Source organism: Scheffersomyces spartinae (genome assembly GCF_019049425.1).
Source record: "Scheffersomyces spartinae strain ARV_011 chromosome Unknown scaffold_5, whole genome shotgun sequence".
Taxonomy (NCBI): domain Eukaryota; kingdom Fungi; phylum Ascomycota; class Pichiomycetes; order Serinales; family Debaryomycetaceae; genus Lizanozyma; species Lizanozyma spartinae.
The window spans coordinates 16,623-38,016 of record NW_025065052.1 but is presented as its reverse complement, the minus strand read 5'-3'; the positions used below and the strand labels follow the sequence as shown (position 1 = coordinate 38,016).

General features: G+C 39.3%; 13 protein-coding genes across 13 annotated transcripts; 5 read left to right on the top strand and 8 right to left on the bottom strand.

The window, feature by feature from the left end:
• Positions 1–12: 12 nt before the first annotated feature.
• On the bottom strand, positions 13–993 carry DIM1 (putative dimethyladenosine transferase; the record flags this gene model as incomplete). Its single annotated transcript, XM_043194647.1, has 1 exon — positions 13–993. One exon carries the CDS (start codon positions 991–993, stop codon positions 13–15), a length of 981 nt encoding a protein of 326 aa, XP_043050398.1.
• Positions 994–1,250: 257 nt separating this feature from the next.
• Positions 1,251–2,978, top strand: KAR9 (Kar9p; the record flags this gene model as incomplete). Its single annotated transcript, XM_043194646.1, has 1 exon — positions 1,251–2,978. The coding sequence occupies one exon, from the start codon at positions 1,251–1,253 to the stop codon at positions 2,976–2,978; it is 1,728 nt and encodes a 575-aa protein (XP_043050397.1).
• A 67-nt stretch (positions 2,979–3,045) lies between these two features.
• KQ657_003951 (uncharacterized protein) lies at positions 3,046–3,516 on the bottom strand (the record flags this gene model as incomplete). Its single annotated transcript, XM_043194645.1, has 1 exon — positions 3,046–3,516. The coding sequence occupies one exon, from the start codon at positions 3,514–3,516 to the stop codon at positions 3,046–3,048; it is 471 nt and encodes a 156-aa protein (XP_043050396.1).
• Positions 3,517–4,256: 740 nt separating this feature from the next.
• AGM1 (phosphoacetylglucosamine mutase) lies at positions 4,257–5,849 on the top strand (the record flags this gene model as incomplete). Its single annotated transcript, XM_043194644.1, has 1 exon — positions 4,257–5,849. The coding sequence occupies one exon, from the start codon at positions 4,257–4,259 to the stop codon at positions 5,847–5,849; it is 1,593 nt and encodes a 530-aa protein (XP_043050395.1).
• Positions 5,850–5,871: 22 nt separating this feature from the next.
• On the bottom strand, positions 5,872–6,549 carry LCL3 (uncharacterized protein; the record flags this gene model as incomplete). The annotated part of the gene is made up of 1 exon (XM_043194643.1): positions 5,872–6,549. The coding sequence occupies one exon, from the start codon at positions 6,547–6,549 to the stop codon at positions 5,872–5,874; it is 678 nt and encodes a 225-aa protein (XP_043050394.1).
• A 472-nt stretch (positions 6,550–7,021) lies between these two features.
• On the top strand, positions 7,022–8,260 carry KQ657_003948 (uncharacterized protein; the record flags this gene model as incomplete). Its single annotated transcript, XM_043194642.1, has 1 exon — positions 7,022–8,260. The coding sequence occupies one exon, from the start codon at positions 7,022–7,024 to the stop codon at positions 8,258–8,260; it is 1,239 nt and encodes a 412-aa protein (XP_043050393.1).
• Positions 8,261–8,267: 7 nt separating this feature from the next.
• Positions 8,268–9,818, bottom strand: KQ657_003947 (WD40 repeat domain-containing peptidylprolyl isomerase; the record flags this gene model as incomplete). The annotated part of the gene is made up of 1 exon (XM_043194641.1): positions 8,268–9,818. The coding sequence occupies one exon, from the start codon at positions 9,816–9,818 to the stop codon at positions 8,268–8,270; it is 1,551 nt and encodes a 516-aa protein (XP_043050392.1).
• Positions 9,819–10,858: 1,040 nt separating this feature from the next.
• On the bottom strand, positions 10,859–13,294 carry KQ657_003946 (uncharacterized protein; the record flags this gene model as incomplete). Its single annotated transcript, XM_043194640.1, has 1 exon — positions 10,859–13,294. The coding sequence occupies one exon, from the start codon at positions 13,292–13,294 to the stop codon at positions 10,859–10,861; it is 2,436 nt and encodes an 811-aa protein (XP_043050391.1).
• Positions 13,295–13,615: 321 nt separating this feature from the next.
• Positions 13,616–15,166, bottom strand: GRWD1 (ribosome biosynthesis protein; the record flags this gene model as incomplete). Its single annotated transcript, XM_043194639.1, has 1 exon — positions 13,616–15,166. One exon carries the CDS (start codon positions 15,164–15,166, stop codon positions 13,616–13,618), a length of 1,551 nt encoding a protein of 516 aa, XP_043050390.1.
• Positions 15,167–15,430: 264 nt separating this feature from the next.
• On the top strand, positions 15,431–18,142 carry KQ657_003944 (U4/U6-U5 snRNP complex subunit; the record flags this gene model as incomplete). The annotated part of the gene is made up of 1 exon (XM_043194638.1): positions 15,431–18,142. The coding sequence occupies one exon, from the start codon at positions 15,431–15,433 to the stop codon at positions 18,140–18,142; it is 2,712 nt and encodes a 903-aa protein (XP_043050389.1).
• Positions 18,143–18,147: 5 nt separating this feature from the next.
• On the bottom strand, positions 18,148–20,055 carry MAD1 (coiled-coil domain-containing protein; the record flags this gene model as incomplete). The annotated part of the gene is made up of 1 exon (XM_043194637.1): positions 18,148–20,055. One exon carries the CDS (start codon positions 20,053–20,055, stop codon positions 18,148–18,150), a length of 1,908 nt encoding a protein of 635 aa, XP_043050388.1.
• A 288-nt stretch (positions 20,056–20,343) lies between these two features.
• MMS2 (E2 ubiquitin-conjugating protein) lies at positions 20,344–20,821 on the top strand (the record flags this gene model as incomplete). The annotated part of the gene is made up of 2 exons (XM_043194636.1): positions 20,344–20,354; positions 20,422–20,821. The coding sequence occupies 2 exons, from the start codon at positions 20,344–20,346 to the stop codon at positions 20,819–20,821; spliced, it is 411 nt and encodes a 136-aa protein (XP_043050387.1).
• A 12-nt stretch (positions 20,822–20,833) lies between these two features.
• KQ657_003941 (uncharacterized protein) lies at positions 20,834–21,353 on the bottom strand (the record flags this gene model as incomplete). The annotated part of the gene is made up of 2 exons (XM_043194635.1): positions 20,834–20,836; positions 20,982–21,353. 2 exons carry the CDS (start codon positions 21,351–21,353, stop codon positions 20,834–20,836), a joined length of 375 nt encoding a protein of 124 aa, XP_043050386.1.
• Positions 21,354–21,394: the final 41 nt, after the last annotated feature.

The following is a 21,394-nucleotide window of genomic DNA, read 5'->3' as shown; positions in this document are numbered from 1 at the left end:
TAAATATATATTTTAAGCAAAGTGAATGCCAACTTGGTGAAATGCGTACAATAACTTTAAGAAGTCTGTTTGGTCCATTTTGGAAGCTCTTTGTTCAGCAAACCCGGTCTCTGTCAACACCTGTGCTACCTTTTCCTTTATAAGTGGAAGATAATCTTGTTTGTTATCAAGCATCATTGAATCGTTGTTGCTGTCAGCACTTTGAGTAGATAAATAAGTTTTATAATTCTTTTCTAACATTTCCATGATGTTAGCAGCTTTGAACCCAGCAGAAATGGTTCTATTCTTTCTACCAAAACATATCCTTAATAAACCATCCCATTCTTCGAAATCAATATTAGGCTTAGGAGATTTGATTTCGATTCTCACCACAGATGATTCAACATCCGGTGGAGGACGGAAGTTGTTCTTTCCTACCTTCATAATGTGAGTAACGTTAGCCCACATTTGTACGTTGGCAGAAAGTCTACCGTATAATGCATCTCCAGGTCTTGCCAATAGTCTCAAGGCAAATTCTCTTTGAAACATAAGAATGGAAACTCTTGGAGGATTGGGTTGATTTAATAATTTGAATACCAATGGTGATGAGATTTGATAAGGAGTATTCGATATACAAACATCAAAATATGGTAATTCTGTCTTCATAAAATCCCCCAATAAGATTTCTAATTTCTTTTCTTGTGGTGTTCCATGAACACGTTTAGATAATTCTGCAGCCATACGAGGATCCATTTCCACAGCAATAACTTTACGGGCTTGCTCAAGTATACGAACAGTCAAATTCCCTGTACCAGGTCCAACTTCGAGTACTGTCTCGCTGGGACGAATGCCGGCTTTATCAACAATTCCTTGGGCCACTAAAGGGTTCTTTAAGATATGTTGACCCAAGTTCGTGTTGAACTTGAAAACTGTATTGGCATGTTTTTCCGCACTGACAGTTTGTGCTGAGCCGCTAGTCAGCGTAGAGAACTTCTTCTTGGGTGCCTTCGCCATAATGAGAAATGTATGTGTATATAACGGTAAACATATACTTAAACCATCTCATCTCATCTCATCTCATCTCATCGCACCTCTGGGTTGATCTCCAATTATCACCAAAGTCGTGCACCGACCAAAGGAAAAACTGAGGACGCGACACTTGAAACAACAAACAAACAAACAACAAACGGTTAATTGACTATCGGTTTTCCTTCTTTCTCTCACTTTCATTAAGCCGACCTTCAACAAACGATAGCAGCAGAAATGTGGTGATGGTCCCGACACAAACGGAATTGCAGGCAATAGCGGCTGTTCCCGAGCTACAGGTGTATCCTGATTGGGTGGCATCAGATCATGGCGTATTACAGGTTCGCACAGTCAACGGGATGTTGGATGAAGTTGGCCAATTTTTAGATGCAGTTGCTGGCAACGTGAAATTTAGTGGTGGACAATTGGATGACGCATTGTGGATGCAAGGAGCTTCGAAAGCCCTTTCCCAAGTCATTAGAGATGTAGAGGTTGCTGATGCAGTGATAGGATCGGTGTTGAAATGGATTGAAACTAGTGACGGTTCAGAAGATGTGAAGATGTTGGGTGAAAAGGCTGATACTATGGCTATCAGGCAATTTGAGGTGAAGAAAAGAACACATCCTATTAAACGACGATTAGATGTGTTGGCTAACTTTGACGATGTCAATAATATAGTGATTGGAAGTCTTGGTAAAGAGGTTGATAATTTTATGGAAGAGTTATCGAGTATCCTGGCATCTTCAGTACGATTGTTTAGACTGGAGGAGGATAAAGTTGATTTTGAATGGGAATCATTACTTTCCAAAATAAAGAGGGAATCACTGTCGACCGCTTTACATTTACATCTTCCGACGTTTAATGAAGAGGATCAGAAAATGTATGAAGCTTATATTCAATTAGAAATGCGGATGAATCCTTTGAAAATTGCCTTGGATGTTATTCCCATGAGGGTAGACCAATTTGCAATGATTTCAGGTTCATTATACCCTGAAGCGTTAGCTGAATTATCCGCCAATCATAGCGTTTTAACCAAAAAATGGAATTACTTACAGCATGAAATGAATCTTTTCCGCAGGTCATATGTGGATTCTAAGTGGTGTCAAATCTTTGGGTTTCTTACCGAATCACTTTTGAATAAATGTAATGAATTAAGTGAACATTTAAAGATCCTGGTGGAAGTATCCAATGAAATTGCATCTTCATACAAACTATGTTCTCAAAGTGTCAATATTTTGGCTCAAATTCTAAGTGATAAACTTATTACTGATACAAGACTTATTCGGAAATATAACAATAAAGTTCTTGTTAAATGGGAGAAGTTGAATGAAATAATGTCATATATAAAGCCACCTGAACTGGCAGAACGGTTAATTCCAACAGAAAGGAATGGGTTTAGCCTAGGTTTGGGGATTGAATCACCAGCTATCCCATTTAGTATTGAAAAGAAAGATCGTATTAGAGATATCTTTTTGGAAGATATAGATGGTTCATTTGAAGTTGAACCTGATAATGATAATTTGAAACGTTCATTGAAATCAGGACTTCTACAGGAGTTCATAGCCACCACAAACGGTAAGCTTTTAGAACTTATTAAACAGCTTAGTGTACCTCGATTTCCAACCCGAATTCCCATTATAACTCAGGACTTTGTTCAACAAGGTTATCCCAGAGTTAAAAAAAAACGACTTGGAGAAGCTCCTAAATCTCGAATACCAGCAATAAGTCCTACACATTCTGTTTTTGTTTCTCCACTTCGAAGCCCATTAGTCAATGTAAATGAGTCGTCCATTGATACAAAGAGAATACTTGAAGTGACTACACCCAAGTTATCACATCCAGATAACGCATACAATACTCCATCACCAGCCATAATATCTTCATCACCAGAGAGACCAGAATCAGCCATAGGCCATCGTTTCAATGATAAGCATCTTGTACCCCCATTTCGACATAAACACCTGTGGAAATAAACCATAAGCATCAACATATAGCATTAAATAAATAATTGTAAGTATATACAAGTTTACTCTTAGTTGTTTAGTTCTTCAGTGGAGAAGAACTACTACTCTCAACATCCTTTGGTTTAGGCATGGTATCACTAGTGAACCCATCAAGAAAATAATCTCTGCCAAAGAGCTTATAGTACCAACTATTCCTTTCAGTTTGCCATATTTTCTCTTCATCCCAAGGTATAACTTGTCTGTCATCCGTGAGTTCACCTCTTTGGACTCTCTTGACGGACTTACCCTCTAATCGTCTCCAAAGTTCGTACCCCGTGACTATTACTAATGGCAACGCCCCGAATATCATAAGAACACCTCTGGCTCGGGTCTTCAACAGTTGGGGCATGTGTTTCCAATTGATCTTGCCAGTTTCTCTGAACTTCCTGTAGTATTCTGCTTCCTCATCTCTAATTGGCTTTGGTTTGTTCATTGGCTTGGGCTTGGGTTTTGGCTTGGGAATGGAGCCCGCAAACTTGTTGATGCTTCGTATGGAGATCCTGTTCATTGCTAATGGGGTTCAAAAGGAGTTTGAGGGAAGTAATTAAGTGGTACAGATGGTTAATACGCTGGTGATTTATTTCATGGATTGCTTACATAAGCCATTACATAACCACTAAGTTTAAGTTTTATGACTATACTTTTGAATGATGTTAAGAATGAACAGAAGACAAGTATCATACCGTAGTACTGATATCAAACTGTCTTAATACAATAAACTGCATCACAGTTTATTTTAGACCTTAGTTGAAGTATTAAAGGCACAACACGGTACATCGCATTGTAGTAATGAAACAAAGCATGATAACTAGACACATCGTAGTGTGACATAGCACGCTACAGCAACAAAGGACAGACTGTGCTACCACAGCAGTTAACACTGCAGTTTATAGCATTATAATACCAGTACAGTATGAAGAGGAGCAGTGTAAAAGAGTATAGTAAAATTACAGAGACTGCATATTAGAAGATCGAACCAACTAGAGTTACCAAGAACAAGGTAGACTGTAGAATGTGTGGAATTATATCACAGCATTGCAAAGTATAGCATTATAACATTACAGTGATATATCTCAGTGATATAATACAGTATAACAGTATATGATATAACTGAGTATACCCTAAATCACCGTCACGTGCACACAACCCGCGCTACCAATACACAATATGTATACCCAAAAACAATCTCTATGTTTATATTATGGAAACCTTGTGCTTCTGTCTTCTATCTCTTTCCCCACATAAACTATGATTAACACTCGTTTGGTCCAGAAGTACCCCAAAGGAACATCTCCGGTAGTTTACGGGACCGCCGGGTTCCGGATGAAGGCCGATCTTTTAGATTATGTCACCTTCACTGTCGGAATCATTGCCAGTTTAAGATCCAAGAAGTGTGGAGGTCAAGCTATCGGAGTTATGGTCACTGCGTCTCACAATCCTCCGCAAGATAACGGAGTTAAGGTGGTAGATCCATATGGTGACATGCTACAAGCTTCATGGGAAACCTATGCTACTCAATTGGCCAATGCTGATCACGAACTGTTGTCTTCTGTGGTTGCATCTATTGTTAGCAAGGAGAACATTTCGCTAGGTGTTGAAGCCAATGTTATCATTGGTAAGGATTCTCGAGAATCAAGTGATCGTTTGGCACAAGCTGTTGCCGATGGAGTTTCGGTGATTGAGAATGGTTTATCCAAAGACTATGGGTTACTTACCACTCCCCAATTACACTATTTGACCAGATGTATTAATGACTCACAATTTGGAGTCCCTACAGAGGAAGGGTATTATAAGAAGATGGCCGATTCCTTTATGGAGATCTTCAAGTTAAACCACGATAATGAAGGCACTAAGATTTCTATAACCATTGATAATGCTAATGGGGTTGGAGCACCTAAAGTCAGTGAATTATTGGGGACTTATTTGAACAGCGTTATTCAAGCAGAAACTGTTAATACCAGTTACGATATTCCTTCGAAATTGAATGTGGAATGTGGTGCTGATTTTGTTAAAACCAATCAAATTTTACCTGGAGGAGTTAAACCTATTACCAATCAACTTTATGCTTCATTTGATGGTGATGCCGATAGATTAATTTGTTATTATCAAAATTTCAAGGGTCAATTTAGACTTTTAGATGGCGATAAGTTATCCACTTTAATTGCATCATTTTTCCAGAAAGTTCTTTTAGATTTACCTGAATTGAAATTGGATATTGGGGTTATTCAAACAGCTTATGCCAATGGATCTTCCACACAGTATATACAAGATGTCTTAAAGATCCCTGTTAGATGCACACCTACTGGGGTTAAACATTTACATCATGAAGCTTTAAATTTTGAAGTGGGGATTTATTTTGAAGCTAATGGTCATGGAACAGTTGTATTTTCTAAAGAAGGCGAGGCCAAATTATTTGATTATAAACCACAAAATGAAGTTGAACTGAAGGCTTTAATAGCTTTACAACAATTTTCCAAACTTATTAATCAAACCGTTGGAGATGCCATTAGTGATTTATTGGTGGTATTAATGATTTTGAATTATCTTAAATTATCACCAGATCAATGGGATAATTCTTATGAAGATTTACCCAACAAATTAATCAAAGTAATTGTTCCTGATAGATATTTGTTCAAAACAACCAACGCAGAACGTACTCTTGTTGAACCTGTGGGGTTACAAGAAAAGATTGATGAATTGGTCAAGAAATACCCTGATGGTCGTTCATTTGTTAGAGCTTCGGGTACTGAAGATGCCGTTAGAGTTTATGCTGAAGCCAGTACAAGAGAGGGAGTCAACGAATTAGTTCAATTAGTTGGACAATTAGTTGAGAATAATTAATTGGTTAGGCTTTATCAATGCTCTATTTTGTTTCTCTCTTATATTCACCTGGGGTTACCAACTTATTTCCTAAAGACCATAACCCCTTCCCTTGACGTTTGGCTTTAGCTTCTAACGTTCTATATTTCAACTCACTATCTCCAAATTCAGCTGTGGCCTTACTTTCATAAACCACTGCCATGCCATTTCTAACCATTTCTGCACTAACATCTCTTAAGCCTGTCCAAGTCCACACTTGACATCTGGCCACTACTCTTTTATATTGATCTATGGAATATGGAGTGATTCGAACGTTCCGTTGGAGTATGTAGTTCTTCAACCAGTTCAATGCTTCTTCACTATAAGGTTGAGCTTTATTACCGAAATGAGCTCTTTCCGGTGCATCTATACCACATAGTCTAATCAGCAAAGTCTGGTCTTTAAGTTCTTTAGGCAAGGCAGGTACCTTACGTAGCCAACCCCAACCACCTTTAATGCCTCCTGGAGTATGAAAGAATCTGAAGTTATCTCCATCTCCAACTCGAGTAACCCGTCCATACATCTTGTGACCATTCTGAAGCATTCGGGGCGTAAGTTCAAGATACGTGGACACTCGCTTAATGTACCGGTGGTACACTCTCAAGCCAAGAAGCACACATGACACCAGACCTCCAGAAAGAAGAAGTACTTGTGGGTGTAAAAGTCCTATAGAGTCATCCATAGCCGTAGGTCAGCCAGTGCAGTAATATAGTAGTAGTCCTAACTGTGTTGGTGGTAAGTGCACTTTATTGATGAGATTGAATCGTCTATATTCAGTCTTGAAATGCAACGTATGTGGGGTATGGAAAACGAATGAACTTTTCTAGTACAGCGTAATAGACATACATATACGTATGCATATGGCTGCAAATGTATGTATGCAAATGTATGTATGTATGTAGGTATATGTACCTACTGTTAGACTATAAGCTATCAATCTTGGGTATGGTTCTCGCATGCATTGATGTTCGAACCTGAACAAGGTTAATTCAGATGCGCTGTCTAGCACAGTGCGACTGGTGCTACCACTATCGCAAATCTCTACTATCTTATATACAAAACCCAAATAAACGGTATTGTGACTAAAGATTATACTACCATACTAATTACCTATTAATAACTCCAAGCCCAATTAGAAACCACTTTAGCAACGGATGTTAGAAGACGGGGAATACGATATTGATCTTCTGGCACTCTGGGTTCCGTCGGAAGCGACCGGACCCGTCAACAACAGCAATAATGCCGGCCACGGCCAGGGCCAAAGACTATGGAACAATACAGGTTCAGGCCCTAGCAGCACCACCACTAATACTACTACTGGATCTGTGGCTATAAGATATGGATTCATACCTGAAGGGATGGATTCCAAGGGACCACTCACTATGTACTTTAGCGAACAAGAATGGCTTCTACAAGCAAGCTCAACCGACAAGAAGCCGATCATATTTGAAGGTTTAGAACAACATCTGAGTAGTTTGGGAGGAGATGAAAATGACTCGTATTATTTTGTCTATGATCCAAAAAACACTCCCAATCAGATCCAATTGAAGCCACTCAGCACGGCTATAAGGTTCAACAAGTCAAGGAACGCCCAACGACTACAGAAACGGATCCAGAAGTGGCATGACGACAACGAAGGTAATACCACTGTGGGTGGTGATGGCAATAGACAATCAACTACGCTGATCAAGAGTCCACCCAAGATACAGAGAGAGCAACCACGTCAACACTCCTCGTTAAAAAGGCCTCCTGTAAAGAAGACAGACTCCAATATCATTAGTGAATCTGATTTTGAAGATCTAGACGAAGAAGAAGAAGGAGAAGATGTTTCATTCCCAGTGTTTGAGATCAAAGATGATGATGATACTAAAGAACCCCCGGCCAAGCCTAAGGCGTCTAGAAAGCCTATGGCGAACAAGCAGCTATTCAAAACTAGAAAAAAAGATTCTCTTGAAGACGATTTTAAGGATCTAGAAGACCAACTAGCTGAAGTTTTAGAGGACGAAGAGATTGGAGACGACGAACAAGAACAAGAACCAGAAAAAGATTCCGATCAAGAAAAGGCAACTGAAAAGGAGCCTGAAAAGGAAGCAGAGCATGTAATACAAGACCAGTTTAATTCCAGTAATGGCCTTAGCCACGAATTTGATTCGGACTCTGACGAAGATGGTGATTCAGATAATAACAATAATTCAGCTAGCAACACTATGCCTGTGGCATCTTCAGTATTGTTAATTAATGATGGAGAGGACGATGAGAAACCAGTTACCAAGACCCCAAGCGCCTTTGAAGGAGCATTTGATTCCGCAAAGAAACCGATGAGCTTGAGACAATTGATAGGTGGTGGGTCTAACGACGAGGAAGATAATCTTAGTATGAGTGAAGAAGAGTAAAATTGTATTAAACTATTTTAGTGGAAAGAATATAAATTGGGTCAATTGGTTTATCATCACCATCTGTTGGAGCTTCCTCTATCTTCTTTACCACGTCAAATCCTTGTACAACTTCACCAAACACAGAATGTTGATTGTCAAGCCAAGGGGCTTTTCCGGTTGTTATAAAGAATTGTGAGCCATTTGTATTTGGTCCAGCATTAGCCATACTAACCATAAACGGCTTACAATGAGTTAATTCACCAGAAAACTCATCCTCAAAATAGTCTCCCCAAATAGATTCACCTCCAGTTCCGTCACCCAACGGATCGCCTGTTTGAATCATAAACCCTTTAATTATTCGATGGAAGATGACATTATCATAATATTTCTTTTGGCAAAGTTTGATAAAGTTTTCACAAGTTTTAGGGACTTGATATACAAAGAGTTTAATTGTGAGTTGCCCCAACGAAGTATTCATTATAATGGTTTTGTTCTGAGAATTGTTGGGTGAAGCTTTGCTCTCTGTCTTCTTCTCTGTTTGACCATAAACCACAATATTTTGACTACCACTAGTTCTTAATAAGATCAGAAAATCTCTGTTATCAAACAGCCTTGCTTCCGATTTGTTTATGAATACAATAAACTGATCAATTGGTTGATTCAATTGAAATTCAATTATTTGCAACTCAAGTCCAGTATCAGCGTCATACACAACAAGTTGATCATTTCGACTATAGAAAAGTTGATTCAGTTTAAAGGTCATCGTCGTGCCTACCTTCAAGGGCCCTGCTATGGTATGAAGAACCTTCCCACTAGGAACATGGAATATTCTTATGATGTTATCGGAAGATAATGTGGCCAATAACAGTCCTTCAGAGTTGATAGTCATGGATATACAGTTGGTTTTCAATCGTGCATGAATTACAAGATCGGTTTGACCTTTATACTGGAATTCTACTCCTAAAAGCAGACTGTTATCATCACCGTTTAAATTCCAGTACTCTATTAGACCCTTGATATCGGAAGAAATTACATATTGGGATTTAGTATTATATACCAAACACAAGATATCAGATTTGTGAATTGAAGGGCCCTCTTTAAGTTCCAGAGTCTCGGTGTTAAGAGTATAGATGTGAGTCTTATTAGAGATAATCACACTCTCGTTGTTAATGAAGATACAATTAAGCAGATCAGGTTTGAAAGAGAGTTCGACCACATGACTTACGTCCAACAAACGTAAGTCAACCACTACGGCTTTTTGCATAGTACTGGAAAAGCATATTGCTGTGTATCCACTGGGTGAGACAGAGACGGATGTCACGGGCTTGTTTGCAAACACTGCGAGCGATTTCTTTAAGGTGGGTAAAAGGTTTGAGCCTTTGTTTTCGGAATTTCTGTTCCATAATTGAAGCGTTCCATCAGCAGTACCGACAAACACCTTTTCTTGAGTGGACGCAATGAATGATACAGACGTTGTGCTCAACTCATGCTGGGGATAGAAGGAACTGATTTTAGTTGATTTTGGTTTCTTCAGGGGCACATAACTGGTATCCTCTTGATGATCTCGTTTAGACATTAAGTGAACTGTGATTAATGATTAAACGATGATGATTGGTGTTGCTAGTAATAAAGTTGAGAGGCACACCTCGGAATTGCTGATTTCCGAGGATCAATAAGGTGAGTGTTATATTTGCTTTCTTACTAGAGGATAGTATAGAAGTTTAACCTGGGGTATGTAGAGAAGCATGCAATATGATGCATGGAAGTATAATACATTGCAGCAGAAGTGTGTGAAGCAGAAAAGAGCGTCGATTTGTCACATGCAACGGGACTGTTCTGCATATGAAGGGAAAAGTGTTGTTACCAATATGGAAATGATAACAGAATTAGGTTTCTAATCTAACTGTAGAACATTAGGCTCATATGTGGTAAAGCCTAATTAAGACATTATGGACTCACATACCTACGATCTGCTCAACAGTCGCATAGAAAGTGCCCACATATACGTTGGAGAATCCAAAACAAATTCTATCTACAGGGACCTAACGGTGCTAGCCAAAGAAATCGAGAAGATATATAATGAACATCCACAGTATCAGACACTTTATGATACTATCACCAAGCTCGACATCTGGGATAAGTTTAACCCAGACAACATAAATAGTGAAGAAAATGATAACGACGACCAACAGCAACTACAAATGCTTGGTATAAAGTATCCCTCAGTAATCCAAGCGTTAAACACATTGGCTCAACTAAGCACAATGGATATCAACAAGATTTTAAACTGTGTGTCAGTGGCTGGATCAAAGACGCAACCGAACATGAATCAAGTAACTGCAGACGCACTACAGCACGAGGAGCGCGTCAAGCAAGTGACACATTTTTTTCACAAACTAGTAGTGAAAAGTCTTATTGTACTCGAGCGTTATGCACAAGTGATAGATAACGAGAACAGGTTCTGGATTCAAGTGGAAGAAAAATTATCAGCTTCTTTAAATAGAGACAACACTAAACTCTACAACAAGTACTAACAAAGTAACAGCATCAAATATTAATAGCATAAAAAAGCGAACGGTATTAAGCGAAAGTAGAAAAAGGGATTGTTAAGAATGTTCATACAAACATCAAGGCCATGAATATCATGGAGATAAACGACAAACTTGGAGAAGGAGATTCTCCTACACCTTCATAAGTCACGATGCTGGGGCTGCTTACCACGGCTGACGATGTCACTTCGCACGGCACCACTGTGGTGATTGTGATAGGCAACTCAGTGCACTGGTTCCCGTTGCATTCAGTGACAACCGTAGTGGTGACAACTTCAGTCAAGGACCCTGGTGCAGTGGTGATAGCGGTATCGGACCCAAGCCCAGTGCTAACGGATACGTCAGGCACAGTAGTGCTAACGGATACAGTGACCCATTCACCAGTGCTTGACTCAATGGCGCACTCACCAGTAGTGCAAGCAATAGTCTCAGTAGTGTGTTGGGTGATTGTAAGAGTGCTTACAGTATCAGCAGGACCAGATGGGGCAGGACCAGTAGGGGTAGTGGTGTCAGCTGAACCGGAAGGGGAAGCGGACCCATTTGGTGCAGCGGTGTCTTGGGTATTTGTAGGTGATCCTTTCTCTGGAGCGGATTCAGTTGGGGTGGTGGTATCAACTGTAGAAGCATTAGTTGGTTGTTCAGGAGTTGTTTCTTCACAAGAGGTATCTGCTGGAGTAGGATTGGCTGCAGTATCAACTGACGCCGAAGATTCTACTGGAGCTAAAGTAGATTCTACTGGGATTGTTTCGTCTGGTTCAGTAATGGTAAGAGTGACAGTGCTGGTAATAAAAGTAGTTGATCCAGATACTGAAGTTGAAGTGGTAAAAGTTGTGATGATATGAGCAGTGGAAGCTTCATCATCATAAGTATTCTCATCTTGATCCCAGTGCTTTCCACCAAACAACTTCTTGTGTTTAAATCTCTTTTCCAAGGCATCATTCCAACCACAATCAGCCGAGGTTGAGGTCTCTGGCCCCTTCATCATCGACTTGATCATACCAAAGTTTCTCTTGTCAAGCTCAGGACAATCGGTAGTAGCAGAAGCTGTGGTCATGGTAAAAGTGTCGCAGTCTGCAGTAGAGGTTGTAGAAGTAGTACAATCCGAAGAGGTGGTCGAGGTACCCTTCTTCTTCATCATCTTTGATTTGATCATGTTAAAGTTTCTCTTTTCAACTTCAGGACAGTCAGTGGTAACTGGGGCGACAGTCAAAGTGGTGCAGTCATCAGTGGTGGTAGTAGTAGGAGTGGTACAGTCATCACTGGAGGGTGTCGTAGTAGTACAGTCTTCAGAGGTTATTGAAGTGGTGTTCTTCTTCATCATCATCTTGGACTTCATTTTGCCAATCATATTAAAGTTCCTCTTCTTAAGTTCGGGACAATCGGTGGTGGTAGGATCTGGTGTCTCGGTAGAAGTATCACAGTCATCTGTAGAGGTTGTAGAAGTGATAGTGGTAGTACAGTCGTCAGTTGATGTAGTAGAAGTGGTCTTCTTCTTCATCAACTTTGACTTGATCATGTTAAAGTTTCTCTTTTCAACTTCTGGACAGTCGGTGGTAACTGGAGCGACAGTCAAGGTGGTACAGTCATCACTGGTGGGTGTCGTAGTAGTACAGTCTTCAGAGGTTATTGAAGTGGTCTTCTTCTTCATCATCATCTTGGACTTCATTTTGCCAATCATATTAAAGTTCCTCTTCTTAAGTTCGGGACAATCGGTGGTGGTAGGATCTGGTGTCTCGGTGGAAGTATCACAGTCATCTGTAGAGGTTGTAGAAGTGATAGTGGTAGTGCAGTCGTCAGTTGATGTAGTAGAAGTGGTCTTCTTCTTCATCAACTTTGACTTGATAATGTTAAAGTTTCTCTTATCAACTTCTGGACAGTCGGTGGTGCCTGGGACGACAGTCGAAGTGGTGCAGTCTTCAGAGGATGTTGCAGTTGTCTTCTTCATCATCTTGGACTTCATTTTGCCAATCATATTAAAGTTCCTCTTCTTAAGTTCGGGACAGTCGGTGGTGGTAGGATCTGGTGTCTCGGTGGAAGTATCACAGTCATCTGTAAAGGTTGTAGAAGTGATAGTGGTAGTGCAGTCGTCAGTTGATGTAGTAGAAGTGGTCTTCTTCTTCATCAACTTTGACTTGATCATGTTAAAGTTTCTCTTTTCAACTTCTGGACAGTCAGTTGTAGTAGGAACTGGAGTCATAATTGAAGTCTCACAATCATAAGTTGAACTGGAAGCAGCAGTAGTAGTGACGGAAGTAGTACAATCAAAAGTAGACGTGACAGAAGTATTACAATCTGTGGTAGATGTTGTCTTCTTTTTCATCAACTTAGACTTCATCTTACCAAAGTTTCTCTTTTCAAACCCAACCCCTTTATCTGCAATATAGGCTCCATTTGCTCCAGCAACAAAGAAAATACATGCACCTACAGCAGATGCCAAGTTAAATTCAACAGATGCAAGCACCTGGACAGCGCACATGACGGATGTAATAGCAGCTAATCTCATGTTCAAGTGTTAATTGTGATGATACGTAAAATGTCGACATACGAAATGGTAATACATTGTACGGATATTTATATGTCTTCGGTTGAAGATAATAATCGTAAGAAGTTTGATGGTGGGTGCACTTTTTTGCAGCCATCAAGCTACGAGCCGCAGCAACTAACATTTACACACGCAATATTTTTTAGTCTCTATATTTTTCTCCATATATACGACGTAGCCACATGCAGCAACAAGCATACATAATGTGCCATGCTGTACACACAGTATGCAAGGGTTTTTTGGGAGCCATAAGCAGAATATCACATAACAAAGCCTTCCCCATTAGACGGAAATAGTCTTCCATACATTCAATCCTTCTCCACCAGTTGAAACCAAGCAACCAGGGATCTGTTTATGCCATCTTACATCCTTAACGTCCTTTTGCCAATGAACAAATAAAAGTTGAGGGGGGATATCGTTCAATTCCTTAATTTCTTTTCTTTGGTTTGCAATTTCTTCATCATCGGCTTCAACTGCCAAATCCCATAAGGTAACCGTATTGTCTTCCGAAGAAACGGCAATAATAGACTCATCCAAGGGATTAAATGAAATGGAAGTAATAGGAGATTTATGGAATTCATAATGAGCAACTGGAGAAGGTGCTTGACCTTGACCAAAACTCCGTAAATCCCAAACTCCCCAAGTACCATCATCATGACCACTTGCTAATAAATGGTTAATTCTAGAACACCACGAAATAACGTTGACGTCAGATTTTGAGGCTACTACCGAAATAGCAGGCTTATGTTTCTTGGAACGAGTATCCCAGATGCGAACATAACCATCAGTACCACCAGTAGCAAAAACAGTAGCTTCACCAGTTGACCATTGAATGTCTTCAATTGATGCTTGGGAAGCAGAGAAGGGTGTTTTGTCTGTAACCCAACTAGATGTAGTTCTAGAAGTCAAATGGATTCTACCAGAGCAATCCCCTGATAATAAGGCACCTGTTTGTGTAATGGGTGACCAGTCTAGTCCATATCCTTCAACGTTCCCGTGGTTTCTAATTGTATGGATGGGTCTTTTAGAGGTTTTGGGGATTACGTAACCTGGAGTATCAAAAGCCTTAACTTGAGGACCCAAATCATAAATAAACACTTCACCGCTTTCGGACATTGTGGCTGTTAGGTATTCACCAGTTTCCTGAGAGTGTGGAGATACTCTAATTCTGTTGGTTGTATGTTTCAAGGGGATGGTTTCACTATCCATGATTGGATCTGAATCATCACCATCTTCTTCTTCGTCTTCATCTTCATCTTCGTCGTCATCTTTGACCAAAGTTTTGGCAAGAGATGAAAGCTTCATTGTGATTAACTCATTATCTTTATTCTTGGAGGCTTGAGTAGCTGTGGTCAAGTATACGGAAGCAGGATAGGTTCTACGTTCACTACCCAATGAATCTGGCAACACATCCACGGTCAAACATGGCCACGGCAAGTTGACATTGTGCAACATCTCGTAGACGGTTGGATCGGCTTCTAACACTTCATCTGGTCCTAAAGGTTTAGAGCGATGTGGCAAGTAAATGGTGGACTCATCCAATTGTTCTTGTTGAGCATCTTGAGCCAAAATAGCTTGTGCCTTGTTTTGCTGAGTCTCTTCGTCGACCTCAATGCCGTCATCATCTTCATCATCGTCTCCGTCCAACTCAATGATTTCACCGTCACTTTCAAACTCATCTCCGTAAGGGTCTTCAAACTCTCCCATTTCGGTGTCGTTCGCTTCGCCGTCAACCACACTTCCACTCACAGGAGGAACTGTTCCGTTTTGATGCTTAGCCGCACCCAGGCCAGACCCATGGTCCAAGTCCTCGGATGCACTTCTCTTAGACATTGTTACTGATAGTGTTAACGTATAGTGATGAGTTTAGAGTTTGTCTTGTCTCATCTCATCTCATCTCATTTCGTATGTGAAAAGAAAATCATCACCAAAACCTGCACATGGAAGAGCGCGCGCTCCCGAAAAAATTAAACCATCTTCATATTAGGTTTACCAAACCAGCCATTGCTAAACCTCCTAGTTCAACTTTTTCATATAGTTTGTTGCTTATTTGTTGTTTTGTTCCTTTCATCCGCTCCCATACGTTAGATCGGACACATGGAACGTAAAGCGTTTCTAGACCAAGAACCCCCTCCAGGGTACGTGGCTGGTGTTGGTAGAGGTGCAGTTGGGTTTACAACCAGTGCCACCAGCTCAGGAATACTATCTACCCTGGGGAACGATTACAACAATGGAAATGGCTCCATAGAAATCAATTCTAGCGATAAAGAAGACGATCCCGAAACTCACTGGACTCTAGCAACGTCAACAAGTAAAGATGATGATGATCAAATGGCCGATAGAATCTATGAACTGATAGATTCAAAAATGGGCGTGTTCAAACACAGTGGTAGCACCAATGAAGATAATTACATTACAGTGGATAGGCTTTCTATGGTCTCAGGAGGGCTTACGGCTGATTTTGCAAATTTAAAGCGCGGATTAGCAGGTGTCACTGTTGAGCAATGGGCACTGCTACCTGAAGCAGGTGATATGACCCGACGTAATAAGCGTACAAGATTGCTTGAGAAACTGCAACAAAGATTTTACGCCGCACCCGATGTACTTCTTGCCTCCGATCGGCCAAAAGAGGACACCAGCGCTACCAATTTTGAGCTGATCTCATCGGCCAAGGATGCACTTTTGAGCCGACATCTTGATAGTTTGGTTCCTACTGCCACTACACCTAATACTACTGTTCAAGATTATAATGATGCAATCAGAGAAGTGGAATCTGAAAGTAGAATTGCCATTGCGGATTTGGAGAAGTCTCGACTGGCACTTGCTTCACTTCGAAGAGTTGAGCCCTATAAAGCTGAATCATGGATCGCTTCAGCACGATTGGAATTAGAGATGAAAGAATATAAAAGAGCTAAAAGCTTAATCATTGAAGGATGTGAGAGAGTACCACGAAGTGAAGACGTATGGTTGGAAAGTATTAGAATCCATCAGAATTCTTTCGAAACCAATAAACTTTGTAAACGTATAGTTGCAACTGCATTATCTATTCTTCCTACTTCATCCAAACTTTGGTTAAAGAGTGTTGATTTGGAGAACTCATCAGATATATTTGCTAAGAAACGGGTAGTTCAAAAGGCCTTGTTATCGTTGCCTCACAATGGATCTCTTTGGAAACGATTAATTGAGCTTGAAGATGACACCACAACGGTCCGAATGCTTTTGAAGAAAGCCATAGAGATGGTTCCTCAAGAATGGGATTTCAGACAACGTTTGATCGAACTAAGCGACTATGAAGATGCACGGAAAGTACTCAATTCAGCTTTAAAGACAATGAAAGATGACTATAGAGTCTGGATCACTGCAATCAAAATAGAGGAAAGTGAGAAAGGTACTTCCGTAAATGTCAACAAGCTAGAGAAAATGATTCTAAAGGGTATAACTCAACAATCACTAGCTCACTTGGACTTAAGATTCTGGTTGAATGAAGCAGCAAAGTTATCGCACGAAGAAGGGTATCATGAGTCAACGAAAGCTATAGTGTTTAGTGCTCTTGAATCAAAGGGTGATCTAGTTGAATGGTTATCGGAAGCAGAAGAATTTTCCAACTTAAATGAAACTCAAGTAGTTCAATTGGTATATGAATTCATATCAGGAAAGCAACCAGATAATGAAGAAGGTTGGATCAGATTATTGAATATTCTCAAGAATGGATCTCAACAGAATCGTCTATTCGAATACTACCATAAGGCCCTTAAAGCTTTACCACAGAATGAATCACTTGTTATAATGTTTGCCATGGACACTTGGAAGATTAATGATGATGTTGAAGGTGCAAAGAAGATCTTACAAGATGCCAATTCTAAATTTGAAAGCCAGAGGATTCAATTACAAAGAATTGAATTGGAATCAAGTATTAGAAATTATGATGGTCTTCAAAGTGTGTTTGAAGAGTTGGTAACTCTGTCCAATGCCACAGCCAATATTTGGGATAAATATATTCAGTTTGCACGGTTCTATTGGCGTAACAACACCAATTATGAGATGGAAATCGTTGGTCTTATTGACCGTGGGTTGAAGGCATTCCCTAAATATCATCAACTATACTTGCAAAAGGGGACTATGTTCTTGCAAGAAATAAAAGACATCTCCAAAGCTCGAGATGCCTATACCATTGGGACGAAAGAGTGTCCTGAATCCAGTGAGCTTTGGATTTCACTTGCAGAATTAGAGATACACCAAAAGGCAATTATTAGAGCTCGTTCGATCTTAGATTTAGCAATGGTGAAGAATCCAAATAGTCCTGAGCTATGGACAGAGAAAATAAGACTTGAACGCTCTCTTAACGATGTGGTTTCAGCAAGATCTTTGGCTAATAAGGCCCTCCAGCTTTTCAATCTGTCACCTATAGTTTGGAAGGAATACGTTGAGTTAATACCGAAGAAATCTCATCAAAAAAACGTCTTGAATGATGCTTTGAAGGCAACAAAGAATAGTAGTATCATTTTGGTAATGATAGGGAAACTCTTGTGGACCACAAATAAACTTGATAACGCAAAAGTGTGGTTTGAAAGAGCCGTTAAAAGTGATCAGCTGAATGGAGATGGTTGGGGATGGTTGTATGCATATTATGAAAAATCAGGTGGTGCTGATAGACAACAATTCCTTTCAGATTTTGATGATATCAAAGAATCTATCGATAAAGGGGAACATTGGCTTCAAGTTAAAAGCAGTATTAATAACTTTGAATTGGACCAATTGGAGATACTCAAACTTGTTTCTCAACTGGTACTCAATACAATTCAAAGTTGAACTTTTTATTTCGTTTTATATTTCTCATGGACCTTTAAGGTAATCGCAGATAATAAACAGGGTATTTGCTTTGTAGGATCACCGTCAATCTCTTGGTCAATCTCATCAAATAGTTGTTTGAACACATGATTACCGTAAGCTTTCAAATTCTTGCATTCTAAATCAATAATCACATAGGATGATTTATCGATTGCTTGTATAGATTTAGGAGTAAGCTTCAATCTTGAAGTCAAATCATGAGGATTCAATGGAGATGGAAGAAATTCAATCACATATCCAAAATATTTTGATACTATACTCAAAATATCCTTGCTCTTTTGTGCATAAGTATCCCTTAATCTTGTTAAACGTTTCGATAATTGATCAATTTTGGACTGAAGGATTTGCTTATCGATTTCTTGTCTTTCAAATATTGATTTAGGTATTAAGTCATTGACTGTAATCGCTTTGTTTATGTACATCGAAATTAACTCTTCATTTTCTTTCCGCAAAGCGGACAATACTTGTTGCTTAACAAACTGATCTTTGCTTATAGGATTTAATTTCAATTGTAAGACATTTAATTCCTTCTTTTTCTTTTGACTATCTTCAAAATGTTTTACTTTCTTCTTATATTGATTGACTTGTGTTTTCAAGTTTTCAACGGTGATGGAAAGTTCAATGTTATCCTTTTGAAGTTTTTTGATAGAACTCTCGCTTGTGGTACTATTGCTATCCGATCTAGCACGTTTCATTCCGGAAATAGGAGAAGACAATTGTTGCTGTGATTGTTTCCTGAGGTTATTATTTTCGCTTCGAAGCTTGTCCACAGATTTCTCCAATTTAGAAAGATATTCATCTATTGCAGGGTTAGTATTATTATTGCTCGTCACCAGCAGCAAATTATAATGCTGATCATCATGAAGAGATTTCCTCAAGAATTGTATTTCCTTTAGGTTCAATTGACATTGATTTTCTAATTGTGTGATTGTTTCATCTTTCTTCTTTAGGATCATGTCAATTTCTGTATATTCTGATTTAAAATGGTCTAAATCTTGCATTAATGATGCCAATTCATGTCTTCTTTCTTGTCCTTCTGTGAGTTGAATATTCAATTTATCTTGTAGAACGAGATTCTCGTTCTTCAAGTGAGTGAATTGGGTTAAGAAATCATAAACCAATGAAGCACTTGATTTTTTTTCAAAATTTTCAACAGTTTCTGTTATAACTTGGAAAACATCATCGAACTTTTGGTTTAGTTCGATGTTCTCAATCTCTAATTTACAACACTTTTCTTCTAACATTTCGGCTGCTTGTAATTTCTCAGTCAAGGTGATATTCTTTTGCTTGAGGACTTCAATAGAAGTCCTTTCTTGAAGCAATTTTGAATTTTCTAGTTTCAACTGGTTGTTTTCCTTTTGCAATGACTCAATGGTTGAATGTAAGTTATCTATGATACTCATTGAATTGGCATTGGTATTAGCCTGAGTTAAAAGCTGTTGATTTGTCTCATATAACCGTTCAATTTCTTCATTTAAAGTCTTATTCCTGCCTTTTAACTCAAGACCCAAATTCCTCTCCACATTGACATCTGATTCCACCAGTGCAAGCTTTGTGGATAGGTGAGAAATTGTACTCTCGTGTTGACGAACAGTCTGTTTCAACTCCTTGGATTCAGACTCCAATTCCACAATCAACTTATCTGTTGACTCTGCCTTTTTGGAACTGATCTGGAGTTGGTTGTCACACTTTGACTCTAGTTCCTTCTTCTGGTCCAACACGTAATCAAAGTTGGCTTGGAGTGACGCCAATCGGTCGTTCTTGGCCTTGATGGTCTGTTCGTAACGTTCAGCCATGGATAGTCTATTCTGTTCTAGGAGTTGTTTCTCTGTTTGGAGACTGTTGATTTGGAACTGGAGTCTGGATGTGGTCATCTCTAGATCCTGTGGATGATCCACAAACGGAGACGAGGTACTCATAGTCACGGGCAGCTGATGTTAAGGTATGCTGGAGTTTGCCCTATACCTGGCTGTGTTATGAATTGATGTTCGATGTTGATATTTGGTGTTGATGTCCCGTGCTGTTGTTTACGCTGTGGCTGTCTTTTGTTTACGCACCTGTAGATTATTTCTCTGATGATCTTTTTGTGTAGTCATGAGAGGATCAAATTAACTTTGTATGGTGATCTTATTCTTCACTGTAATACAATAATAATATTAATAATGTCCAAGATGTAAGTATACTAATATCGCGACGACATCATGACCAGTACTATTGTAACCAGTAACTAACTCCTTTAGTCCAAGAAACTTTAAACTATTAGAAGAACTAGAAAAAGGGGAAAAGGGTTTAGGTGCTGAATCCATTTCTTATGGGTTAGCAAGCTCAGATGATATCACTATGACTTATTGGAATGGTACCATTTTAGGACCTCCTCATTCTACTCATGAAAATAGAATCTACTCCTTACACATTGTATGTGACGATACTTATCCTGAGAAGCCACCCCTGGTACGGTTCATCTCAAAGATCAACTTGCCCTGTGTTGATACCGAGGGTAAAGTCACTAATGGCTTTGATATCTTGAAGAACTGGAAGAGATCTTACACTATGGAAACTGTGTTACTTGAGTTACGGAAAACTATGGCTTCTCCTTCAAACAAGAAGTTGAAACAACCTGCAGAAGGTACGACTTATTGATATATATATATATTACTACTTATGTATATATATTACTACTTATGTATATATATTACTACTTATGTATATATATTACTACTTATGTATATATATTACTACTTACATTTATATATATATAACTACTTATATATAATTACATTCATTATTATTTCTATAGTACTTCTTCCTCCATGAGCCGTTTAAGATCTTGTTCTGCGCCTTTGAATTCAGCTACTTGATCTCGATACTCTTCATTCTTGAAAAGCTCTTCATTGGTGGTTTCATCGGTTACTTCTATGTTGATCCACTTCTTTGTCTGAACTTTATGTCCGTCTACCTTTTCCATCACTGTAATCTGACATCGTTGGAATAACCTTTTGAATGGCATGCAAAGTATCTTTGGGGCTTGACGTCGTTCACTGTCGATTTTAAATGTACACTCGTATTGTGTTAACAGCATAAGAGTGCATTCATGCTCCTCGGGGGTTTCTAGTATTTTGGCATATCTCTTTGCTATCTCCGCTTTAGAGTATACTGGGGTTGGAGGAGCCATAGTAGAGGTAAGCATATGTGCTTGACTTATTACTATAAGAC